At 38.4% G+C, this 26,788-nt stretch overlaps 3 protein-coding genes and 1 pseudogene across 3 annotated transcripts in view; all 4 read left to right on the forward strand.

Moving 5' to 3' along the window:
• LOC140943093 (uncharacterized) overlaps positions 1–26,788 on the forward strand; it is a 155,732-nt gene that overhangs the window by 20,362 nt on the left and 108,582 nt on the right. The window lies entirely within an intron of this gene.
• On the forward strand, positions 1,716–5,947 carry LOC140943344 (uncharacterized). Its single transcript, XM_073392426.1, has 5 exons — positions 1,716–1,979; positions 2,235–2,349; positions 2,594–2,639; positions 4,403–4,529; positions 5,411–5,947. Exons 1-5 carry the CDS (start codon positions 1,716–1,718, stop codon positions 5,930–5,932), a joined length of 1,074 nt encoding a protein of 357 aa, XP_073248527.1. The 3' UTR covers positions 5,933–5,947.
• On the forward strand, positions 11,634–15,689 carry LOC140943088 (uncharacterized). The gene is made up of 6 exons (XM_073392146.1): positions 11,634–11,753; positions 12,514–12,788; positions 13,035–13,149; positions 13,392–13,434; positions 14,262–14,388; positions 15,171–15,689. Exons 1-6 carry the CDS (start codon positions 11,678–11,680, stop codon positions 15,687–15,689), a joined length of 1,155 nt encoding a protein of 384 aa, XP_073248247.1. The 5' UTR covers positions 11,634–11,677.
• On the forward strand, positions 20,628–25,975 carry LOC140943345 (uncharacterized; annotated as a pseudogene).

Genomic DNA, 26,788 nt, shown 5'->3' on the forward strand with positions numbered 1-26,788 from the left:
GACGTCGAAGGGTCGACACCTGAGCCCGCGATACAGCCAAGTGATACTGGTCAGCGGGTACCCTGTTTTGACAGCTGTCAATTGATCAAATCATTGATGTCCAATATGTGTGCATTATCAGTTTAACAACAGTTTAACTAGTAAAAGTATGAGATTGAAGATTGTTCGCGATCTAGTAAAACAATTAACTGGTCAGCGGACAGCTTCCAAACAAATCACGTCACCTCGAGGAGTTGACACATGAGCCCGCGATATGGTCATGGGATACTGGTCAGTGGCTATCCTGTTTTGACAGCTGTCAATTGACCATATTGTGAATGTCTTAAAATCCTATATTAAAGATGTGGACTTGCCAAGACACACCTGAGACACCCCTCCCTTCCTTTTGATAGTCTCCCCTACCCCACCCGTACAATCTGTAGGCGCGTACGTACGTACGTATGTACGTACGTACGTACGTACGCTCGGTCAATCACGTGACAACCAAACGAAAAGAGGTTGACCATATTCCATCAGTATGGGGCTCTGTCCCACGCGCGCTTCGCGCGCGCGGGAGCCCCGCTATTAAAATACCATTCACCAGGCCCCAGTTGTTCAAACGTTGGATAGCGCTATCCACCGGATAAATCACTATCCAGCGGATAAGTATTAGGGAAACCAATTACGCTATCCGCTGGATAGTGATTTATCCGGTGGATAGCGCTATCCAACGTTTGAACAACTGGGGCCAGGTGGACTTTATCGTGTTCTAATAGCATTAAAGTGGGGTGGTAGGCCTACAAGAATTTTAACTCATGCCAAAATGCTGCTCGTTTCAATTAAGTTTTTTTCCTCTGCTGGGTAGATTATGATCTGGAAGATTGTACATTTTCACTGAGATTTTAGCCGCTTGTTGCATACTGAGAGGTCATGGCACACACATCAATTTACTGTGGTTTTTGTATCTGGTCTGAAGGATTTTCCCTCTAATGCAAGAGCATTTTCTGTGACCTCAGTTTTTGAAGCGTAAAGCATTTTATTACGGCTGAATAAGGGTTTTAATTTTCTCCAAAGTGCCTTCTGGATCTGAATAACTAAGCGATTTTTGTTAGTCCGTGAATGTAAATAAAAATGTTGTTGTTTTTTTTTTGCAGTGTTGTATCACGCTGTGAGTTTTCTTTGCAGGATGTTAAATTATCACGGATAGTGATTCACAGATACTAAATTATAAGAATTAAGTGCAGCTTCAACTGAAGCTGCATCAAATATGGAGAAATGCATTGTGACTCAGTAGACTCCAGCTTGGTGTTTTTCTATAAATGCGAGTCTTCTGACTGCGGAGCGCTTATTCCCTTCCACTTATAGGCGCAGCAAAGAGCCTGGAAGTGGCCTTCCCCAGTGTTTCTCGGCGAGGGCGCCATTTTGCAAATGTGGGTGACGTCATCATATATCCAGATCTGGTAGTGGCCCGGACTGTTAAAAGTCATAAATATCAAATCAGAACTGCCAGAAAAGTCTTAATTCCATCAGAAAATAATTCCCTATTTTTCTTTCCCTGACCTCTAGGCTTTACTTTAGCTACCGTTTTGAGTTTCAGCTCACTTAATGCGTTCCACTTTAAAAGCCATTCTTAAAGCCAGGAACTCCCTAAATTAAGAGATTTCTAATATGCACGACCCATGCATTCTAAAAACGTAAATTAAACCTTTCATTCTTTCTCTTCAGAATTTACCACCATGTATCATCACAGTCTTCGTCAGCATGTTTTTATAAAGGACGAGTACCATTATTTGAAAGTTTCTGAAGTTGGAACGTTTACAGTGTATGACAGCCTTGACTGCACCTTTGAATGCCTCGGCAATCCTTCCTGTTTGTCCTTCAACCTGGCAGCTTACAAAGGAGCAGATGGAAAGTTGCGGTGTGAGTTGTTATCCTCAGAAAAGTACAGCAGTCCTGAGGAATATAAAAGGAACGAGAGTTTTCATCACTTTTCCATCAAGGTGGGGTAAAATCTTTGCATAGAGTTTATTAAAGTAAGACATTTTTTGATATCCCAGTCTATGCGACTTTTGAAAACCTGTCACGAACACTAATCGACGTAAAAGTGACTACTGCACGATAAAAAGTCGGGGTTATTCAATCGAATGTCACTTTCTCCTTTTTTTTTCTTACTTCTGCTATCAACACTTTTACCCAAAACAAAATTACCTTAATTATATGGCATTTGACATCAACCTTTTTATAAATTATTTCAGACTCCATGTATGTCATCACCTTGTCAGAACGGAGGCACCTGTGTAGCGAACTATAAGTATCACTCGTTCGACTGCCGTTGCAAAGAAGGGTTCTATGGAGAATTTTGCGAAGAAGGTAATTGATATTCAGACCGGGGCCCCCGTTCAAGTTAGGACAACCAAACTTAGCGGCTTTACCTAAAATTTATCTGGGAACATTTTAAAGGCCTTGTGACGTGTACGTCAACATTGATGTTACCATGGCAACCGAGTTTTGACAGCCATATTTTTCAGAATTTGCTTTTTCTCTAAAAAATAGGTTTAATTCATTTCTTTTTTTTACTGATTAAATTATTACGTTATCTACTTCTTTTTTTCAGTTGCCAAGTTCTCATGCCAAGACGTTTATAATCAGCTCACAGAAAAGTGAGTGATCCTATGCATAGTAATTTAATTGATGAGGATAGATCACTTAAAGTCCGGGCGATCATTCGGAGTGCGTCAGTACTGTGTTTAAAAGCCAAAAATCAGCCGTCAGGCCTCAAAAACGGAATACAATTGTGTTGCAGAGAAAGTCGATATCACTTAATTAATTGTACATGTTAGAATTCGTATCGTGGCTGATGGATTCTATTTCAGCCTTTGTTCTCCACTCTGGAAACTTACGGTTATTAGAGACCTAAACTCGTAAAAACTGTTGAATTTTTAAAACAAATGATTGGTACTGTTCGGATAATAAAAACCATAATCTGTGAACACCACCATCCTGCACTGAAGGCCCTCCAGCAAAAAAAGTTGTTGATGACATGCGGTGGAACCCCGCCGTTTCGCTTAATACGAACACCCGTATAAAACGAATGGTTCGTTTGTACCGAAAAAAGTTCAGATATTTCAGTGCTCATAAGTAAACCTGGTTAATATGGAAAACGAACACTTTTCTTGTGTCCCGAGTCCCAAACTGTCATATAATAACTATCGTAAACTCCCCCGGGAGGTCCTCAATAAAGTTTTATAGGGGAAGCTTATCCCTGGGCCTAACTCCTTGCGTTTTACGCCCGTCATTTTTGCAGAAAAGGTACTCCTTTCGTACACCATTGCATTCGTCTCTAATGGTTAAAGGTTCAAGTGGCTTGTTGCAGGCATTTTATCCCCAGGGGGTACTCAACAAATTTTTACGGGGATAATCCCTGCCCCGGCGTCCATGTCCTTACCTTTCCACATATCATGTTTGACAGAAAAGGTACTCCTTTCGTATACCATTCCATCCCTTTTGGCGGTTGAGGGGTGGAGTGGCTTGTTACAGGCATTTTAAAATGAGCTCAGACCATACAAGGGTCAATGGGAAGAAAGACTGCCTTATCAAAATCAAACTCGTCACGCTATTTTAATTGGAGTTTCTTTTTTTTAGTAACAAAATCGTATTAACCCACAGAAATCTGTAATTATTTGAAAAAGGTTCATTGTATGCAATTAGTACGTGATTGTGACAAGGAAATAGGCAGTGGACAGTAAGGTAGCTAGTGGTCACCAGTGACCATAAAGCGGGGCTGACGGCATGAGATTTTCTGACTTGGGAACACAGAAAAGTGCCCGTTTTCCGTCTTAACCGTTGTTCCTATTAAACGGGTTAGAGAAAATATGTGAGCATCAATACACATGCAAAACTACTAAATATCTGTGTAACATGTTCTGAGTAGTTGTCAAAGACAACCAATCCAAGTCTTACAGGTAGCTCACGGGTAAAATAGGGGTACTTTGACGTCAGATGAGAAAACATCATGCGCTCCATTTTCGCGGCTTTTCGGTCGCCCCTTTCCCCTTCCTTCTGAACATCTGCGACGCTGTTTAGCCATCTTCGATGTCCAAATTTAATTCCTACAGAACACTTTATTCAAATACACTTTATTAAAGTTAGGTGAAGAGCAGCACAGCTTGGTATTATAATGCAAAAATAAATATCAACCTGTGCTTGAGGTGAAATTATACCTGAGTCCAAAGTACATCGTGTAGTACTAACATAATGGGGAACCTGAGAAATTTACATTTGACTGAGACTGTACTGAATTCCATTCATTTATTTTTGCAAGAAAAAGCGAACCTTTTTTTTTTACAACCAGTTAAGGTACATTCCATTTTTTTCTCTCCGACGGTTAGAGCTGGAAAAATTAATGAGATTTCATTTTGTACAGGTTGAACGTGACTCAGTTGGTCACTCTCCTCCTTGACTCCAAACTAGTTTCAGTTCTCTGTCACTTTGGAAATTTTGGATGCGGAGATGGAGGATGGACACCGGTCATGAAGATGGACGGCAACAAGGTAAGACATTTGTGTACGTTTTCCTTTAGTTTGGCGACAGGAGTGGAAAAAAAAGTGTTATTAATAATTAAATACAGGTTTGCCTCTGTCAGCGGTAATTTTCAACTATCCTTAGGCTAGCCTGCGAATACAGCCGTTTCTCCTTGCTCCTCGTCGCTAGGGACGTTCCGCCAGGAGTAACGTCTGCACCTCAGCGACAGAAATTCCATACTTATGACGTAAAATTGCAAAATTTTCTGGGGCAGTATAACCCCAGTCCTCCAAGTTTGAAGCGCCTTCGGCGCTCTAACTTTTCTTCTCGTTGGTACATGCTAAGTCCCTGGATCTGAAAGATTTGAGTATTAAGAACACCTTTAAGCTGCTGGAATATCTCGGTCAGTAGCAGAGGTCACCTGCCCTTTCTGTTAGACGATGTGAAGGTTTTCATCAAAACACGGAAGCCTGGTGTCTGTACTTGCAGATACGCGAGAGTTAAAGATAATTATATTCAATTCGGCATTTTTCAATCGCATCAACCACCGACTAATGATTACGGAGTGCAGTATTTGTTTACTTTTTATTCTATCGGTGACAATTAACGCCATATCGCCTGCTGTAGTCTGCTACGTAGCCGTTATTAGTGTCGTCACGCAACGCTCCTCCCCACTAACACTAATAACGGCTGTGTAGCAGACTACGCCTGCTGTGGCTAATTTCATTTTATAAAGCTGGAGAAACAACGACGATGTAGATTTTCTTTTCATTGTAATTGATCTTCCATTGCAAATTCGTTTTTTTTTTGCTTCTCCGGGAAGGATGTAGTCTTTAGAAGAAAAAAAGAAACCTTTGAACTTTTCTTTTTAAAGGACAATTTTTCTATTTCTTCCTCCTTTTTACCACAGCAAACATTTCACTACCATGACGCCTTTTGGAGCAACAAAGAAACCTTCAACCTTGACGGAGGGAAGACTGGGTTTGACTCACAGGAGACCAAACTTCCCTCCTACTGGAACACATCCTTCTCCAAGATCTGCCTTGGTATGAAGATCGGCCAGCAGATCAAGTTTATTGTTATCAACAAGCAAGCGAACTCCTTGTACTCTCTGATCGCTGATAGGAAGTACCGCAGGACCTCACTGGGTCTTGACACGTGGAAGTCACTGATTGGTTCTGAGGCCTCCTTGCAGCTCAACTGTAACAAGGAAGGTTTCAATGCTGTTTGTAAAGATTCTCGTTCTTCCAAAGCCAGGATCGGTATCGTTGGTGACAACTACAGCGATTGCAGAACCTGTGAGTCTAGAATTGGGTTTGGTACTGGAGGATATCGTGCTAATAACAACACATGCGGAAACGAGGCTAGTGTGTTGGGGCCAGATAATGGCGAGAAGCATATCAAGGCAATGGGATATATTTTGGTGCAGTAAAAAGAACCTGATCTTCGGGGCTAATTTACTTTTGGCGCCAGACGAAAGTGTAGCTTAACGAAACTCTTCTTCTCTCTTCGTTTTCTGTGGATAAACAATAGACTACGTCTAGATTGAATTAAAGTTAACCATTATACATAAGAAGTAAAAGACACACTGAGAAACTAAGATTAAAATAAAGTTATTAGCTACTGTAATCCAGTCTCGCTATTGCTCTACCCGCTAACAAAACTGTCTTATTTTGAGATTGGAGGTGAGTTTTCAGTTTTTACTTGTTTTCTTTTTCATTATTGTTGTTTTACTTAGATCAGCATTTAAGAGGACGAAGTTGGTGATGCGAGTATTAGCTTTCCTCCGTGGTCTGTTTGTCAAGCTCTTTTAAATAAGTGACCTTGGAGAGCTTGCAAAATCCAAAGTAATAATTATAATAAAAAAGATAAAATAAAAAACGTCCTGTGCTGGTATTTAGAAACTCGGGTCAGTGTTAACGTGTGAATATCAGGTCGAGCCTATCATAGGCTTCTGTAAATATTTAATTTCAGGGGTCTGAAATGGACGCATTGGCATAAATTAGTCTCTAACTGGGTTGGAAAAGTTTTTAGACGGGTATCATCTTTCTTAAATTGTGATCCAGAGGGGATGGGGGTGAGGAAAAAATTGGCCGGGACACTTTGCGGTTGCAAACGGTTGCTGCCCGCAGACAATCTTTGAAGACCGATGTTTGATGTGTAAAAGCCGATACAACCGAGGGATTTTGCTCCCGGAGCATGCTCCAGGGGAGCAATTGCTGGGGAGGGGCACTTGCTGTTTTTGGTAAATTCTGAAGATGACTCTGAAGATGACTTCCACACAAATTGTCGAAACGTCAGTCATTGTTAACAACGGGACTACGATCACCCGGCGGACAATCATGCTCAAATGACTCTTGGGTTCAAACTGTGGCTTGATTGTCAGTCGCTGTTCGGGAAACGAGCCCGAGCTCCTTCACTGGAGACATAATTAAAACTATAGCTTTATTTGGTCTTCATTATTTCCCGGGATTCTCCTTTTTAATGTTTTCCTGTCAGTAATAATGTCTCAAAAAATATAAATATAATGGTTAAATTAAAGCATTATGTCTCAAAAAGCAGCACTTATCAGTTCAGTATTACAGTAAAAACCCGCATATAAGAACCTGTTGATTTAAGAACCTACAGGCTGAAATCTGGCATTCAAATAGTCAAAAATACTAGAACCTGTCCAGCCTGGCAATTAAAGAAACTGTTAGTTCTTATACAAAAAATCACTGGGGCTCCAATTTGATGGTCAAAGAATTCTGGATTTTAATAGTGGGAAACTTCTGACAAACAGTTATTGTGTATAATTATGTTTTCCTTGACTATGTACATTTGTTTAGCTTTTCACGAGAAAGACGTTTTCCGTAAAGCTACGGTGCAATATAGACGATTTAAGATCTAAAATATCTATATATTTCTGCCAATGGTTACACTACGACAACCTCTGCAAATTAAAAATATCTATTAAGAACCTTATCGCCTGAATTGTGAAAAACTACCCAAAAATATAAGAACCTGTTCAGCCTGACCTCGAAAATTCTAAGTTCTTATAAGCGGGTTTTCACTGTATTCTCTTATATATCATTACCTTACTTATGCTTGTACACTACGGGGAAATAATTTTTTTATGCTCCACTGCTGTCTCAAATCGTAAAATTACAAAACGAAGCGGTTCGTATTATAAATGATGTTTTTTTTAATGGAATCAATAACTCCATACTAACGGTATCCCTGAGCCTTTTGAAATTTCTTGATATTGTAAAGCTAAACACATTGTATGCTTTTTTATAATTATTTCCACCATGAAAAGTTTCCTAATATAGCTGTTTCAATAGTATCTGAGCTACATAATTACAATACCGCCGAAGTACATCATCTAATCAAATAGTCATACCCCCATTTCGAACTAATCTCAGGAGATTCTGCCCCAGCGTTATTGGAAGATTCTTTTGAAATAGCATTCCGCAATTAATCAGAGACATTTATAACCATCTAAAAAGTTTTTTAGAAAAGCAGTTTTAGCTGTTACCTTGCTCAATACTAATGAAACACCATCTCTTTAACAATTCACTGAGCTATTTTACATTTTTCCTTTACTTTGTTATTAAGAACTACAAGGTTTTTGTTGTACGTAACTTTAAGGGACACAATGTTAGTTTTTATTGACGTGCCGCTCTCCTCTCTTTCCTATCTACAATGTGATTTAATTGAAGTGCTGTAATTTTGTCTTGTGCGTTTTCTTTGTTTGTAAATTTTATATGTCACTTGCTTTTTCACCGTACATGTAAATCTAATTTTGTATTATCGTTTGCCTAGGTTTAAAGAAACGAATAAAATGAAATGAAAAAAATGAAATTATGACTTGGCAGACGCCCTCCTCTCTCCTCAAGAAATCCCCCGAGCAAATAATCGCCTACTTGATGTAAGGCAAATGTGCGGTTTTTTTAACTATTGCTATGGTTGATGAACACTGTGTGGTCATCGGTGAAGTGCTTACACTCAATTTTTGTCACGCATTACTGTTTCTTTGTATTTTTGCCCGCGAATACAGCATTCTATCTTCCCTTCTCACCGCATCGACAGGAAAATTGTACCTCAGCAACTGTGAATAAAACCGTTGAATTAAGAGCATTGTTTGTTGTCAGTGATTCCTTTTCTTGAAATAGGAACTAAAAGGGAGTTTCTCTGATTCACCTACAAAAGTAACCACCCCACCCCTCCCTTACTAGGCAAGCTTTTAGTTGTTACGCCAGCTGGTACCTAAAACAGCAAACAACTCACCGGCAGATGACTTAAACCATGATGGGTAGGACTGATATTGCAAAAAAGGACATTTCTTGATTCAACTTACTTGAAAGAAAGTGCTCATAACCTAAAAAAGAATTTTTTTCATTGAAACCACATATAACTAGGAGAATCTGTAGAAAAAAAATTCGATTTGAACACAGCGCTATTTTCAGGTCTCAAAAAACTCACCAACATTTTTCTTTGAATCATTTTTAGAACGTTTGCTAACAAACTTAAGTTTGAAATTTGAACTAACCTGAACCACCCATCCCATTGTTTTAGGTGGTGAAGTAATTAAAGTTGGGTTCTTGCCACGGACCGATTCCACAGCAGGTGATTCCTTTTACTAATGCGTGAATACTGAATAGGCGAACAGTCAGATGGACATAACTACATTGCACACAATAACCACGTATAAGCACTGATCCCGATAAGAATTTGGTCTTGCGTTTCATTCAATTCTGAAGGGTTCAATTGCATCGAAGTCCCAAAAACTTTATTTAGTTTTAATTAATAGACAGCTGATTCTCCTTATTGGGGGGGGTTCCCTTTTTATTGATGCAACAGACGTACTTAAATAAATATTTAAGACTGTATAAACTAGACATAACTTAACAATACTAATGATCCAAAAAACCCACATAGTCTCTAAAACCTTATTGAACAGTCATATATTCTTCTTGTTTGGCAAGTCGTCAAAAAGCTACTGTTTTTAAAGACTAATAATTAAAGCATAATATAAGTTTTAAGTATATTGGTCGAAAAACCCATTAAGCACTCCCGAGCATTGAAAATAACATTTTCAAGAACTTTTAAGTAAAGCTAAAGGGAACCTACCATTTTTTCCCTTTTCAAAAGGAATATAGAGGATTCGATATAAATTCTTTTTGAAAAGAAAAGCAATGGTTGTAGGTAGATTTTTGGACGCACAGAAAACGATTTTGTTATGGCTGCTGCTGATTGGCGCTTTTATTAAGACCGGAGAATAAGGCATTTATGACTCACTAAACATGAATTCTTTTCTGAAAATAAAACCCTCCTTCTACCCCAAATCACCCTAAAAACATTTGTTAAGTTCTCATTAGTTTCATTGTTTTTATGTTGTATGTTCACAGTTCACTAAAGAGAAATACACCTGTAAGTTGACAGTCAAGGCAATTTTAATTAATATTCCCTTGTAAGGAAGAAGCAGTCTGATATACAACCATATTTAATTGCAGTGCAGAAAACTGTAAAGATATTTTCTAACGCCAAAGAGTCTTGGAGCTAAAAAAAAGATTATTTATTTTGGTAACGTCTCCTTTAAGGGGGCAATACCCAGGCGACTTTTTTTTTGTCTTGTTTCTATAACAATGTGTTATTTTTTCCAGAGCCTTGATCGTAGTAACCAATACGTTGGGGTATAAAGTGCATTAGTTAAGGTTTCAAGACTTGTCATTAATTGGCCCTGCCATACTGAAGCGGGGTACCATAAAAAGAAAGTCATAAACACAAACATTTAATATTGCTTAAAAAACTGAAGGTTTTTAGAACGGCTATCACTTTACAAGACACTGCTTTTGGCAGTGTTTGTCAAGTTCATCCACCGATTTTACGAAGTTTGCCCCAGAGATTGTTAATCGTAGTAACCAATACGTTGGCGTATACAGTGCATTGCTTGAGGCTTCAAGACTTGTCATTAATTGGTCCTGCCAGAGTACTAAAGCGACATAACAGACAAAGAAAGTCATAAATAACAAACATTTCATATTGTATAAAAAAACTGATGGTTTTTAGAACGGCTATCACTTTACAAAACACTGTTTTTGGCACTGTTTTTAGGACACTCAGTTGATTTTCCTTATTTAGCAAGTTGTCATAGAAAGGTTCCCTTTTTATTGATGCCGAGAACATACTTAAATATTCAAGACTTTAAACTAAACATAACAGTGTTAATGATCGAAAAAACCCACGTAGTCTCTAAAGACTTATTGAACAGTATATTCTTCTTACTTGGCAAGTCGTCAAAAAGATACTGTTTATAAAGAGTAATAAAGCATAATTAAATTTTAACCATATCGGTCGAAAAATCCATTAAGCACTCCCTAGCGTTGAAATAACATTTTCAAGAACTTTCTTAAAGCTAACGGAATCTTATCATTTTTTCGCTTTTCAAAAGGAATATAGAGGATTCGATGTAAATTCTGTTTGAAAGAAAAGTAATAGTAAGTTGTAATTAGATTTTTGGACGCACAGAAAACGATTTTGCAATGGCTGCTGATTGGCGCTTTTATCCAGATCGGTGACGTCATTGATGGTAGAAAGAAGGCATTTATGAAAAGGCTAAACATTGTCTTTTCTGAAAATATAACTTTCCCTCCACCCCAAATCATCCTAAAAATAATTTGTTGAGCGCGTCTCAGTTTTATGCTTTTTTATGTTGTATGTCAACAGTTAACTAAAGGAAAATAGACTCGTAAGTTGACGCTCGAGACATGTTAATTAATATAAACTTATTAAAGAAGAAGTAGTTTGATATAAAGCCAAAGAGGCTTTGAGCTAAAAAAAATCATCAATTTTGGTAACGTCTCCTTTAAGGGGGCAATACCCAGGGGACGTTTTTTTGTCTTGTTTTTATAAAAATGTGTTATGTTTTCCAGAGCCTTAATCGTAGTAACCAATACGTTGGCGTATGAAGTGCATCGGTTGAGGTTTCAAGACTTGTCATTAATTGGTCCTGTCACATTGAAGCGACGTATTAGACAAAGAAAGTCATGAATAACAAACATTTAATTTTGAATAAAAAACTAATGGTTTCTAGAACGGCTATCACTTTACAAAACACTGTTTTTGGCAGTGTTTGTCAAGTTCATCCACTGATTTTACAAAGTTTGCCAACCGTGAACAGTTTCACCAATCTGAGATGTTCTCTTTATCCTTCTTCCAGCTCCTTCCGTTGTTTTCTGCGATACCCAATGCAGTCTTTGCTCAACTGGAAGGTTGGTTTTTCCTCGCTTTATTGATAGTCGAGTGAAATTTCATGGAAGTAACCTTTTTACTTTGTATAAGTTAGAGGGAAATCTATGAAGACGACAGTTCAGGGAAGATGGAGGAAAACAAGTTTTCCTCATTATAACGATATGGATGTAAAACAACACCCGCGGATAGTATTTTGTCACTAACTAACATGGCTCTTTTTCTGTTTCGCTTGGTTAATTACTTTAAAAATCGCTGAAAATTGAGGCCAGCATGTTAGAGAAATGTATGACAGTCCCTAAAGTTGTGCTGGGGAGGGAGCTTAAATAACTAGGACAAAAACGAATATTAGTTTTGCGTTCTTTTAAACTCTATCGCGTTTAATTAAAGTTGAGTTTTTATCGCGATACTTTATTTTAGTTTCGGTCAATTTGTTAAACGCTGATGTACCCTGTAAATTTCCTGGAGTTTAATTCTTAAGGACCAAGAGCCATAATGGTCCCAGTTTTACGCATGACATTAAAAGTCAAATAAATAACAGTAGAGGACTGCCAGAAAAATCTCTAATTTCATGAAGATGATAATTCCTATTTTTCTTCTCCTGACCTCTACGCTTTACTTTCAGCTAAGGTTTTTGAATTTCAGTCCACATAACGCGTTCAATTTTTAAAGCCATTCTTAAAGTCAGGAACTCCGTAAATTAAGAGAATTCTTATATGCACGATCCATGCATTCTAAAAAGGTAAATTTCAAAACCATTCTTTCTTATTAATGATTCTTCAGAATTCACCACCATGTATCATCACAGCCTTCGTCAAGATGTCTTTATAAAGGAAGAGTACCATTATTTAAACGTTCCTAAAGTTGGAACATTCACAGTGTATGACAGCCTTGACTGCACCTTTGAATGCCTCGGCAATCCTTCCTGTTTGTCCTTCAACCTGGCAGCTTACAAAGGAGCAGATGGAAAGTTGCGGTGTGAGTTGTTATCCTCAGAAAAGTACAGCAATCCTGAGGAGTATAAAAGGAACGAGAGTTTTCATCACTTTTCCATCAAGGTGGGGAAAAATCTTTGCATATTGTTTATTAAAGTAAGATATATATTTTGATATCCAAGTATGTGATTTTTAATAACCTGTCACGAATACGAATCGACATAAAAGTGACTACTGCACGATAACAAGTCGGGGTTATTCAGTCGAATGTCACTTTCTCATTTTTTTCTGCAATCAACACTTTTACGCAAAACAAAATTACCTTAATTATATGGCATTTGACATCGACCTTTTTTTAAATTATTTCAGACTCCATGTATGTCCTCACCTTGCCAAAACGGAGGCACCTGTGTAGCGAACTACAAGTATCACTCGTTTGACTGCCGTTGCAAAGAAGGATTTTATGGAGAATTTTGCGAAGAAGGTAATTGATATTCCGACCGGGGCCCCCGTTCAAGATAGGACAACCAAACTTAGCGGGTTTACCTAAAATTTATCTGGGAACATTTTCAAGGCGTTGTAACGTGTACGTCAACATTGATGTTACCATGGGGACCAAGTTTTGACAGCCATGTGTTTCAAAATTTGCATTTTCTTTAAAAAATAGGTTTTATTTCCTTTTTTTACTGATTGAATAATTACGTTATCTACTTCTTTTTTTTTCAGTTGCCAAGTCATGCCAAGACGTTTATAATCAGCTCACAGAAAAGTGAGTAAACCTATGCATAGTAATTTGATTGATGAGGATAGATCAGTTTAAGTCCCGGCGATCATTCGGAGTGCGTCAGTACTTTGTTTATGAGCCGCAAAAACAGCCAAAAAAATCACTCGTCAAGCCTCAAAAACGAAATACAACTTGTGTTGCAGAGAATGTCGATCGCACTTAATTGTTAGAATTTGTATCTTGGCTGATGGATTCTATTTCAGCCTTTGTTCTCCACCTTCGAAACTTAAAGTTATTAGAGACATAACTCGTAAAAACTGTTAAATTTTTAAAGCAAATGATTGGTACTGTTCAGATAATAGAAACCATAAACTATGAACACCACCATCCTGCACTGAAAGCCCTCCACCAAAAAAAGTTGTTGATAAAATGCAGCTGAACGCCTCCCTTTCTCTTAATACGAACACCTGTGTACCGACAAAAAGTTCAGATATTTCAATGCTCATAAGTTAACCTGGTTAACATGGAAAACGAACACTTTTCTGTGTCCCTAGTCTAAAACTGTCATATAATAATTACCGTAAACTCCCCCGGGAGGTCCTCAATAAAGTTTTATACCGGGAAGCTCAGCCCTGGGTCCAACTCCTTACCTTTTACGCCTGTCATTTTTTGCAGAAAAGGTACTCCTTTCCTATCCCATTCCATCCCTTTTGGAAATTTAGATTGGAATGAGACTGTACTGAATTCCATTCATTTATTTTTGTAAGAAAGAGCGAACCTTTTTTTTTTACAACCAGTTAAGTTACATTCCATTTTTCTCTCTCCGACAGTTGGGAGCTGGAAAAATTAAAATGAGATTTCATTTTGTACAGGTTGAACGTGACTCAGTTGGTCACTCTCCTCCTTGACTCCAAACTAGTTTCAGTTCTCTGTCACTTTGGAAATTTTGGATGCGGAGATGGAGGATGGACACCGGTCATGAAGATGGACGGCAACAAGGTAAGACATTTGTGTACGTTTTCCCTTAGTTTTGCGACGAGAGTGGAAAAAAATGTGTTATTAATAATTAAATACATGCAGGTTTGCCGCTGTCAGCGGTAATTTTCAATTATCCTAGCCTGCGAATACAGCCCTTTCTCCTTGCTCCTCGTCGCTAGGGAGGTTTCATCAGGAGGAACGTCTGCAGCTCAGCGACAGAAATTCCATACTTATGACGTAAAATTGCAAAATTTTCTGGGGGAGCATAACCCCAGTCCTCCAAGTTTGAGGCGCCTTCGGAGCTCTAACTTTTCTTCTCGTTGGTTCATGCTAAGTCCTTGGACCCGACAGATTTAAGTATTAAGAACACCTTTAAGTTTCTGGAATATCTCGGTCAGTAGCAGAGGTCATCCGCCCTTCCTGTCAGACGATGTGAAGGTTTTCATCAAAACGCACTCTGAAGCCTGCTTTCTGTACTTGCGAATACGTGAGAGTTAAAGATAATTATATTCAATTCGGCATTTTTCAATCGCATCAATGATTAAAGAGTGCAGTATTCGTTTACTTTTTTTTCTATCGGTGACCATTAACGCCATTTCGCCTGCTGTGGCTAATTTCATTTTATAAAGCTGGAGAAACAAGGACGTTGTAGATCTTCTTTTCACTGTAATGGATCTTTCATTGCAAATTCCTTTTTTTTCTTTTCCGGAAAGGATGTTGTCTTTAGAAGAAAAAAGAAACCTTAATTTGAACTTTTCTTTTTCAAGGACATTTTTCCTATTTCTTCCTTCTTTCTACCATAGCAAACATTTCACTACAATTCCACTCTCTGGAGAAACAAAGAAACCTTTAACCTTGACGGAGGGAAGACTGGGTTTGACTCACAAGAGACTAAACTGCCCTCCTACTGGAACACTTCCTTCTCCAAGATCTGCCTCGGTATGAAGATCGGCCAACAGATCAGGTTTATTGTCATCAACAAGCAGGTGAACTCCTTGTACTCTCTGATCGCTGATGGGGAATACCGCGACACCTCACTGGGTCTTGACACGTGGAAGTCACTGATTGGTTCTGAAGCCTCCTTGCAGCTCAACTGTAACAAGGAAGGATTTAATGCTGTTGGTGATAGTCCTAGTCATTCCAAAGCAAGAATCGGTATCATTGGTAACCGACAATGGCATTGCGCCTCTTGCAACTCTAGAATTGGATTTGGCACTGGTGGAAAGCCTAATAATACCAACTCTTGTGGTAACGAGGCTACAAACACTTCAGATAATGGCGAGAAGCATATTAAGGCAATGGGATATATTTTGGTGCAGTGAAAAGAAACTGATCTAGGCTAATTTACTCCCTTGGCGCCAAGCAAAAGCTAGCTTACTCTAGATCCTGTTTGTTGTTTTGAGGATAAACAAAAAAAAATATGTAACCATTATACATTAAACTGAAGCATATAACCCTTTCTGTTAGAAACAAAGGATACACTGGGAAACCAAGATAAAAATCGTTGGCTGTGTTTCTCTCAGTTACTCCTCAAAGTTAGTACGCGCTAACAAAACTATCTCATTTTGAGATTGTATGTGAGTGTTCAGGTTTTACTTTTATTTTTTTGTTATTGTTCTTGTTTTTAGATCAGTATTTGAAAAGGACGAAGTTAGTGATGCGGGTATTAGCTTTTATACATGGCCTCTTTTCCAAGTTCTTTAAAATAAGCGTCCTTGAAGAGTTTACAAATTCCAAACTACTGTAGTAATAAAAATATATGAAATAAGGACCGTCTTGTGTATCGGTTATTAGAAACGGTCAGTGTTAACATGGAAAAATAGAAATTCAGGGAATTGAAATGTACTCATAGGCTTAAATTAGTCATACAGTGGGTTTGGAAAGTTTTCAAATTTGGATGATCTTTCTCAAATTGTGATCAATCGGTTTCAGAGGAGACTGAATTGGAGTTTGAACCACGCACTCAAATGATACTTGGAAACCGAATTTGATGCACGAGATAATATTTTAGCTAAGAAATTCCTAGAGTGATTTTGCTTTGGAAGTCCCTTGGGAAGGATAGGATGCGGTTGTGTGAATGGTTTTCATCCACGTACTTTTCTGCCACCTAAAATGTCGTGTTATTTTTTGGGTTCTATTGCTACTTTATTTTCCATTCAAGAGTGAATTTGGAAAATCCGAAACACAATCTCGGTTTAATAATGAGTTTTCTTTGCTAAATCTTATTGACTGCACTCTTTTGTGATCTAAAATATTTTGCGCAGTCAAGGTTCTATCTGATCCATTAGACGCCCGGACGCCCGGACCCACGTGGGGGCGTATAGACAGGAGACTCAAAGGAGGCGTTTATTGTCATAAAAGTTGCAAGCTCAACAAAATTTTCAAAGATGCTTTCGGCGAAAATATCAAGAGAGTTTAAAAATAGCTGAATTTTTGTGTCCATCAATTTTACGTCTAGGGTATCCATATAGCGATCGATATCAGGCGCTCTTTCGAATCTTTACATCGATGTCAGAATCCTCACTTCGGGTTATGGTGTTATCATCGTTAGTAAATCCTTACCCTTAATTTAACACAGAATGAGCAAAATGCAATGCGCAGACCCTTGTTAATAAAGCAAGGAACTGAATAAATTGAATGATTTTGCCCCTTTTTGCTTATTCCTAGTATTTTGGAGTAATTGTCTATCAGAGAGGGGCGGCTGATACAAATTAAAAAAACGCATTTGAGAGTGGGCGTCTGTTAGATCTTTTACGGTAAAATGCTCTCCTCATTTTCATGATTTTTTAATTGTCCTTTCTACAGGCTTTGACTCCGGGTTTCGCCAAGACGTTTTAACGTAAGAAGATTATCATTATCTAAATCTTCCCTGACTTGTTTAAGACATTCAATGTCTTTCAAGATATTCAATGTCTACGACAGCCTTACCTGCAATCTTTAAGGAGCTGTATCATGAAATTTATCAAAATTCAGACAGAGAGAACTGCCACCAAATTGAATGAAACATTAAAATAACCGCTCAAAAAGTTCAATAGAAGAAGGTATAAATGAGACAGCAAATACAAAACAAAGCACGGAAAGTGAATCTTAAAAAAGACTGAAACGGATTAAAGTTGTGGTTTCTTAATCTGACCCGTTAACCTAACAGTTTTTCAAAAGTCATTTTTGTTGATTGTAACGATCGATATAATGCTTGGGAGACAGTTGTTTGACAAGAGGCCTTAATTTACCATTCACAGGTTATTTCTCATGATGGTTAATGAACTGAAGGACGCGCAACTTGCGCATGCATTATAAACAAAACAAACTAGACAGCCGTGACATAGCCTCTTTAAATGCTTGAGACTGCCCACCTACCCCTCCCCTAAGCCAACATTAACACTCACTTCTTACTTAGGGCAAATTGTTGGCTTAGGAGAGGGGTAGGAGGGCGGTTTCCCAGAAACGTAAAATGATCCAGAAATCCTTTATGCTTGTCTGTTAATCTGCTAAGTGGCTGTATTTGTTGACATGAACTATTATTAGTTCATCCCGAGTCATTTTAACTCATATTGTTCACGTTTGAAGTTGCCTATTTGCGAGTTAGGATTTCGAGTTGGATTTCGAGTTGGATTTTCGAGTTAGGATATTTTTGGCGGGCTGTTTCCAATAAATTGTCAGTGGTTTTACACAACGTACTTAATGTCAGCGGTGTTGCACATCGTCGTGAGGTCTTTTCAAGGTGGAGGAGAACGAGGATGGCAGATCGGCAACGGCAATCTTGTTTTATCTGTCCTAAGTATTGCACTCATAATTGTATTTTTGACTGAAACACAATAACTGACACTTCAATGAATGCTTTTAGTTATGAATCATTCATTAACTTTCGAGTGTCTTTTCATTTGCGTGTCAACCATTTTTAGGAAAGATTTAAAAAAATCTTTCGTAAAATAATGTTTGATTTCAAGAGAATTATGCATCCGACAAAACCTATATGTGATCCCAGAAATGTTACCTGGTTTTAATTTTGTTTTCAGAAGCACATGATATATCCAGGGCCGGGTTGAAGTGCCAAACATAGAAATATATAGTATTTAAAAATAGAAGTCAATGTTATTAATAATTAAATACAGAAGCCTGGTCTCTGTACTTGCAGATACGCGAGAGTTGAAGATAATTATATTCAATTCGCATAATTATATTCAATCGCATCAATCACCAACGGAATATGTTTACTTTTTATTCTATCGGTGACCATTAATGCCATTTCGCCTGCTGTGGCTAATTTCATTTTATAAAGCTGGAGAAACAAGGACGTTGGTTCCACAAAAGACTGAATCAGATTTAAGGCCACCAACCGGTCTGAGGGAGGCACTTTAGGACTGAGACAGTTGTTACACGCAGACAACCCGCTGCGGAGACTGATGTGTGATGTGTTGAAAGTGATAAAAGAGGCAGTCGCAATTCCCGTCCCCCCCCTGCACTGTTCGAACAGCAATGTAGGTTGTTTAACCTCACTTTCGAATTTTAAAATAAATGAAAGAATGAGAGAGGGTGAGAATCAATGAGACGAGGCAAACGACTTTATGACACCGCCAAATAATGTTATCATCTAAACTAAGTCATGACATTATACATGGCCAGTATTATCTTGCCAGTATTTTAAAAAGCCCGTTAGTGTTTCGTCCTGGGCCGAGTTGTTCAAAGCTGGGTTAAAATAACCTAGGGTTAGTGCGAGATTTGAATTCAGATTTGAAAGCTTAAAAAGCATTTCAGTTTTAATTCCTTTTGTCTACAAGTTTATGATTGGAAGCTCTAAAAATAACAGAGAAAATTATCCGAGAAAATGCTTCTGAACACAAGAAAAAGAAACCCGGGTTAAATTTAACCCCGGGTTAAGCGCTAATCGGCCTTTGAACAACTGGGCCCTGGATTTGAAACCGGGCCTCCCGCGGCTTCTAACCGGCCGAGAAGTGGTTACATGCATGCCTACAAGACATCGAGGGAGGAAAAGCGTGAGGCGAGCGAGGAGCGCCAGACACGCGCGTGTTTCATGCTCCTCGCCCGATAAACGCGAAAAAGTAGCACTATTCTGCAGACTAATAATAAGGAAACAGGAAGAGGTACTAAGATTTCAGAAAAGAAAAGGGACATGGCGCTTTCTTAATAATGAGCTCGTGTTTGTAGCACCACTTCACAACCTTTGGATTCTAACTACAAAAATAATAGACTCTAAGCGGTAAACAAAAATAATGATACACGACGTAGCGACCTGGGCGTCGTTGTCTGAGCTGTTAATGATAGTTCTCTAGTTTCACGTTTTTGTACAGTGTGTACAGTAATCAGGATCTGTAAGGAAGGGGGGAGGGTGGGGGGATCCTGATCCAGCATCTTGTTTACGAAAATCCCGCATCTCGTCCTGTTTTCGTCGCTTTTCCAAATCCCGTTTTTAAGTTAGAATAGATGACATTATAATTAAGCATCAAGTCGTTAACTGCCGTTTCGCCACGTGCAATTCCCTTACAACCAATTGGCCACTTTCGATATATTAAAATTAAGCATGATGGCGAGTCTTGGAGGACACAAACAAAGAAAATGAATAAACATATGAAAACATGTTTATTCATATTCTTTATTTGTGTCTTCTTAGACTCGCTATCATGCTTAATTCTATTAACCATTGGAAATCATGCATTGCGCGCCCAATCTACTGATTAGTTAGTTTTCCGCTAGCAGATAACTAACTAATCTGTAGGTTGCGTTGATTTCCAAAAGTAACTGTAGGCTCTTGGCCAATGGGAAAATAGATAGTGAGTACAATGTATAATAACTCAACTAAACATAACAGGGTTAAAAATCCCAGCTAGACTAAACTGGCCGAAGGCAAACCGGTTTGGCTATTTGTACAAGCGTGATCAAGGATTTGAACTAGGGACTACCGACAACAAGAATCCATCTAGCGGTCAGAGGGAAAGTTGAACTGGGATCCTCTGGATTGCAAGTCCATCATGAACAAACTTCTAAACACCCAAACAGCCAAACACCTTTTAAGAAGTAACTGATCAATTTGACCTTGATTTTTCTTCGCCTCAGGCAGAGTATTTCCGAGCTTGAGCTTATGCTTTTTTTCAAGCCGGAAACCGGCGGAAGAAAGAACATACTCTGAATTTTAAGATTGAGAATTTTTTTGGTAATGATATCAAAATGACCACTAAAGGCATATTCATTTTTTCCGTTCTGGATTTTGCGAACACAGCAAGGTTTTGCTTGGTTAGGAAAAAATGATTTTTAAGGTTGGTGAAACTGACGAAGGTTCGTTTAGCAACCTTTGGCTGGTGTTGACAAAAAAATGTTTCTAACATTTACAAACAAACCGCTCTCCAGCAGAGTCTTGCACTAATAAATGTCATATAATTAAAACTGTAACCGTTAATCGCCGGCCATGTATTCTTCATTATTCCGCTGGTTTCTCCTTTTAAAAGTTTTGCTTTCAGTAATAATCCCTGAGACAGCTTATACACAAGGTCAGTTTTGCTTCTTTATCTTCCCTCGCTACTGTTTTTTTCAACCATCTTTTTATAGACTCAGAATTAAAGCTAATGACAATAATTTCTCACTTCCTAATGTATTCTGTGTATGCTGCGAACAAAACTGTCTAATATTGGATTCTACAACGAAGCTAAAGGACTATGAGAAGAAACAAATTAAGGACAAAAATACCGTTTTATTTTCAGTTGATATATAAATGATACATAGAAACCGAATTTGATTCACAGATAATATTTTATCTAATAAACCGCTCCTAGAGGATTTTGCTTTGGAAGTATATCACTTGCAAATTTGGGTTTCCATCCACGCACTTTCCTGCCGCCTAAAATGTTCCGTTTTTATTTTGTTGTATTACTCATTCAAGTTAAAATGAGAAAATGTCAGAAACACCATCTTTTGAGGCTGTTGTTTTCTCCGGCTTTGCTAAACATTAAAATTACCATCATGGATTAAATGGAAAATCTTGTTTTGATTTTTAGTTTATTAAGCTTCACAAAAACATTGATATTACCTTTTCTGTTTTTCTTTTTAGATCTAAAACCTTTTCCGCGTTAAAGGTTCTTGCTTTGTTAATATAATTATCTTAAACGCGTTGTTCTTGATGCTCTGCATTTTGTCGAAACTTTAATTATTGCTCTTTCTACAGGCTTTGATTCCCAGTTTCGCCAAGATGTTTTCACACACGACGATTATCATTATTTAAATGTTCCTAGACTTGAAACATTCACTGTCTACGGCATCCACGCTTGCAACCTTAAATGCTTGAGAAATCCTTCATGCCTGTCTGTTAATCTGGCCGCCACAGAATTTGCATTCGACGAAAAGATTTGGTGCGAGTTATTGTCCTCTGAAAAGTACAGCAACCCCGAGAAGTATAAAAGAAACAAGACCTCCCATCATTTAAGTTCCTTCTTGAAGGTAGCTTATGTAAATTCACTCCCAGTACCCTAAATAATATGTTTTGTAGAAAATTTGTGGATGATATTTCGAGATACTTACTATTTCAGACCTCTTGTGTTTCGTCGCCGTGCCGCAATGGAGGTACGTGTGTGTCAAGCTTCAACCATCACACTTTTTTTCTGCAGTTGCAGAGGCGGTTTTATTGGATTATCTTGCGAAATAGGTAAGAAAAGATAACTGATGGCTTTTATAAAAACCGGGGGTGGGGGAAGATGAATTTTCTGAAATGAGACACTCGAAACCAACAAAAATCGCCAATTCGGCCGATCATCCGCCAAGTCGTGTGACAAAAAGGATAAACTGAAATTGTCTTCTAATACATTTAACAGAAACTCGAGCTTGCGTGCTCATTGCAAAATGCGTTCTGTGGAAATGTAGCCGCGAACGTGAGAGGGATCTCTCTCCTCCGCAAAGTCCTATTTGTGGTCGTGCGAAGGTTTGGGGAGAGGGAAAAATGGTCCATCACACGTTTACTATATATTGTTTAATCATTGCTTTTTTTTGTACTGGAATACCCATCAGCGGGAGCATCTGCAGAGGAGATGCGGGAGACTACGTGTAAAGTACAGACAAACTGCCTTTCAAATTCGAACAGCATGCCCGACCTGAATCGGGAGATCTTCTCGCATCATTTCATCGCCTTCGGCCACGCGCGTGGTCATTTAGTATCTCGCGCGTCTCACCTACAACTCAGTGAGATAAGACAACTGTATTGACTCCAACAAGGAGTAATGACTTGATTAGTCAATGAGTGTCTCTGGTGTACCAGAAGTTTACTGCAACTTTTTTTTCAGCCGTCAAGTCGTGTCAAGACTTCTACCATTTTGACCCAGAAAAGTAGGTAACACGATCAACGTTTTTTTCAACATTCATTTACAATTTATTTTCAGCAGAATGACTCCCATTACAAAATTTAAAAACATTAACTGGGGGGATTGGCCACGCCAAACTCGTTTCCAGGCACATGAAGTTTGGATGGCTAATTCTTATTAGTTCTTTTCCTTAGGTCTTGAGAACGAAGTTGAAGCAAGGAGTGTTATTGGAAAAACACTTAGCCGAATACTTACAATTCCCGAACTGACAAGTTACATTTGATAAGTTCAGTTAACAAAATTACAATTGGAACATAAACCTCACAAAAGCGCTAGACTTATTGATTTATTATTTATTGCTCGGGTGATTTGCTTAAGGTTATCATCAGTTTTTGATAGAATTTCGGGCAAAACATGGTACATTTCTCGTCGGAATTCCTTCCAAATCTTAGATTTAGTTACAAGAAGAATGGATCATCATTGCTCTCTATGTTAGGGACCAACAAAGAAGTCATTATAATGTAGACTGATTTGGTATCCAAAATGTCTCTTTGTGTAGATCGAGCCAAAGCCAGGTGGTAACAATTATCTTCAATTCAAATCCTACTCAAATTCTTTGTCACATGGGAGATTTTGGATGTGGAGATGGGGGATGGACACCGGTCATGAAGATAGATGGCAACAAGGTGTGTAACATACAAAGGTAATATATGGATTTAGCAGAGGCGAAAAGCGAAGCTCTCGTGGAAACTTTTAAGAGATATCTTTCTGAAGTAAAGTTTTCTGAGCCTGCGATCACTTTGATACCATAGCTGGTCAGCGGAAAACTTAAAAAAAACACGTCACAACAATAAGTTATACACCTGAGCCTGCGATACAGTAATGTGACACTGGTCAGCGAATACCCTATTTTGACAGCTGTCAGTTGATCATAACCCTGATGTCCAATATCGAGTCAAACACATTTTGTATAAAGCTAGTAAGTTAGACATTTCACATCCGCTAAGATTGAGGGGACGTACGTATGTACGATTTTGGCAGAACCGAAATTTCTTGGAAATTCTCCTACCCGTGTTGTTCCGCTGCGCGCGCCTCGTGCGCCCGAGAGCTCCGCTATGAGGTAATATGTTAACTTGATGTTAACAGAAACCCATAAGGGGTTGAAACGTGTAACTCTCATATGTTTGCTTTGTCCGATGCTCGTGATTATTCATGTTCGAAAGTACCATATTTGGAACGAGAAGAAGAGATAACTGACCAATCAAATTTCGTAAACAACGTGACGTAATTTTCCTTCAGGTTCCCGCGCTCGCTTAAAAAAATGGCCGACAAACGGGGGAAAAACTCCTGAAAGCCGAGAAAGCTTTCAAAGGTTGAAACCAGGAATATTACCGAAACACTGAGCAGGATATTATTGCCTTACCACCCGGGCCAAACGTCACATTATGGCCATTGACGGCCTCGCAACTTCTTGAAGTTGTCACTTCAAAAAACGATGCCTCGTTGACCCTCTGCACAGTAAACTTATACTGCAAATAGGCTTTTGAAATTCTTATGTTAAAAGTCTAGAAAAAACAGTGGAAAATATTTTCGAATAAAATTCATTAGCTGCGTATCGAAAAGTGTCCAAAACCTGAACCTGACATCTTCGCAAAAAGTGATACTTGTAATGAATGTGAGAAGCATTTTAAAAGCTTAAATTAAACTTAGATGTTGTAGTCACGATCGTGTTTTGCGATAACTTTATGAATGAACAAACTCAAAACAATAGACAGAGAAGCCGTTTCTTGAAAATTTTTATTCAAAGTCCAAAAAGTTAATCCTCTAAAACAATTCGGAAAACACTATCTGGATCGTGGATCCGTTCACGCAAAAGACATTGGCTAAGCACATGGCAAAATTCAACACGAAATCCATCTCAAATCAGGGCACATTTTGTAATTTTTCTTTAGCGCCGAAGAGAAAAATTTATAAAACGTCTATGAAACATTTAAAAATGAATAAATTCCCTTTCAAAAACGTAATTGTCTTGGCCATAGAGTGCAAAATGTACCTGAAAATTCTGCAAAAACTTCGCTGACTTGTTTGCATTTCAAAACAGACCATGGGCTCCGCGGTGAAGAAAACAAGGTTGAATTCCTCGAAGGACGATTTCTTGATGAAAAGCTTCCCTTCCTCCACAAAAAGAAAGCTGAGCAGTCTTTTGAACTTTCTCTTTCCATTTTTTTGTCTTTTAACTGTATATTTTTAACCTTGAAATGCAGAACTCTTGTCTTAAAACATCTGCATGGTGATCGCGCAGCAGCCATTTTGTTGAAAATGGATATCCGTCACTAAGGTTTCCAAATATGGTCAAAATGAATATCCACGAGCATTGAACGCGAGTTACACGTTTCAACCCCTTATGAGTTTCTGATGTTAATCAATGAAGGCCATCTTGTTCTTCTTTTGTGTCGCAGTCCCGGTCCGACTGATAACAGCATGCAAAATTAGGTCGGCTAAACATGTCCTCATTGTTCATGGGTTTTAAAAATTCTCATAGTTAGAGGGAGACTATGGAATTGCACAGCACAGTTGATTGCCGGTAGTTCTTTTAAATTGTGGGCGTTCGTTTTCATCGGTTGATAGAGCTCCCACAGATAGCTGTTGCAGAAGTTTTCCTCGGGAACTTACCATCTTTACCTTGAATCTTCTGTAATTGTTTAAGTGCAGTATCTCTATCATATCGATAAAAAACTAATGCTCTCAATCAAGCTTAATATATGCTTTATCCTTTAAGTGATTTTCTTTTACAGCGAACTTTTCATTACAATGCCGCCCTCTGGAACAACAAAGAAACCTTTAACCTTGATGGAGGGAAGACCGGTTTTGACTCCCAAGAGACTAAACTGCCCTCCTACTGGAACACATCCTTTTCCAAGATCTGCCTCGGCATGAAGATCGGTCAGCAGTTAAATTTCATTGTAATCAACAAGAACGCCAGTTCCCTGTACTCTTTGATTGCTGACGGACAATTTCGCGCCACTTCACTGGGTCGTGCCACGTGGAAGTTTCTGATTGGTCCTGAAGCCTCCCTGCAGGCCCAGTGTAACAAGGAAGGGTTCAACAGTCAATGCAGTGGCCTTTCCAAAGCCAGAATAGGTATCATTGGTAATGAACAAAACAACTGCAATTCCTGTGACTCTAGAATTGGGTTTGGTACTGGAGGAGATCCTGGTGATACCAACTCTTGCGGAAACGAGGCTACTTGGTCTCCAGACAATGGTGACAAGCATATCAAGGCTGTAGGATATATCCTTGTGCAATGAAAAAGTCATATAGACTGTTGCGTTCTAACTATTAACGGTGTGAAACAATTCGGTAAAAGTTAACTAAAATACAGAGGCCTTGTGAAAACTGTTGTTCCTGTGCCGGGAGAAACAGTGGATTGTACGTTCGGTTGAAATGTTGAGATTAACACAGATTGTGATCTCTGTGCAGGTGTATTACAGCCTATTAATTCTGGTGAATGTATAGCCACAATCGTCGACAAACGCAAATTGGCGCAGTACAATGTGGTTCTTTAAACCAGGTACCGTAAGAATTCAGGCCATATTTATTTGAATGAATTTCTATTGTTTAATTGAAAATCGATTTTTGTGTATTACATGTGAAGAACGCTCAATTGATTGTACTAGCGCATTAATGTTTGTTTTATCCATCCTAAGGTTGTCCAGGAATCCTATTGAATTACAAACAGTGTCATAAAAATGTTAATGAATAGTGTTTGCACTTTAATGTTTGTCTGTTGTCCCTATTGAATTTTAAATGGTGTTAATGACTTTGATGTTGACGTTAATGAAAGTATATTTTTCTCTTTTGTATGCCGAATGACGCATATGAATGCCCAAAAGTGTTATTGAACGTTGATTAAAATGTAAAGAAATGGTTATTGAATCTGATTTATGCGCAGATGTTCGTATGTATGCGCTAATGAATGTATCTTCGCACTATTGGTCGCCGTTTCACGCAAAAAAATTGCGTATTTTCTCGTAATGAACAGCAAGAAGTGTAACTAAAAAACTCATTAATAATTCATAAAAAATTAAAAACATAAGAAATTAATGTTTAATGAATGTCTT

The sequence above is a fragment of the Porites lutea genome, chromosome 7 (genome assembly GCF_958299795.1).
Source record: "Porites lutea chromosome 7, jaPorLute2.1, whole genome shotgun sequence".
Lineage (NCBI taxonomy): Eukaryota > Metazoa > Cnidaria > Anthozoa > Scleractinia > Poritidae > Porites > Porites lutea.

Coding starts and splice junctions, on each gene's coding strand:
- LOC140943088 (XM_073392146.1), top strand. CDS start 11,678: ATGTTCTCTTTATCCTTCTTCCAGCTCCTTCCGTTGTTTTCTGCGATA. Junction 13,150..13,391: donor TGGAGAATTTTGCGAAGAAG/GTAATTGATATT, acceptor TTTTTTTTTCAG/TTGCCAAGTCATGCCAAGAC. Junction 14,389..15,170: donor TGAAGATGGACGGCAACAAG/GTAAGACATTTG, acceptor TTTCTACCATAG/CAAACATTTCACTACAATTC.
- LOC140943344 (XM_073392426.1), top strand. CDS start 1,716: ATGTATCATCACAGTCTTCGTCAGCATGTTTTTATAAAGGACGAGTAC. Junction 2,350..2,593: donor TGGAGAATTTTGCGAAGAAG/GTAATTGATATT, acceptor TCTTTTTTTCAG/TTGCCAAGTTCTCATGCCAA. Junction 4,530..5,410: donor TGAAGATGGACGGCAACAAG/GTAAGACATTTG, acceptor TTTTTACCACAG/CAAACATTTCACTACCATGA.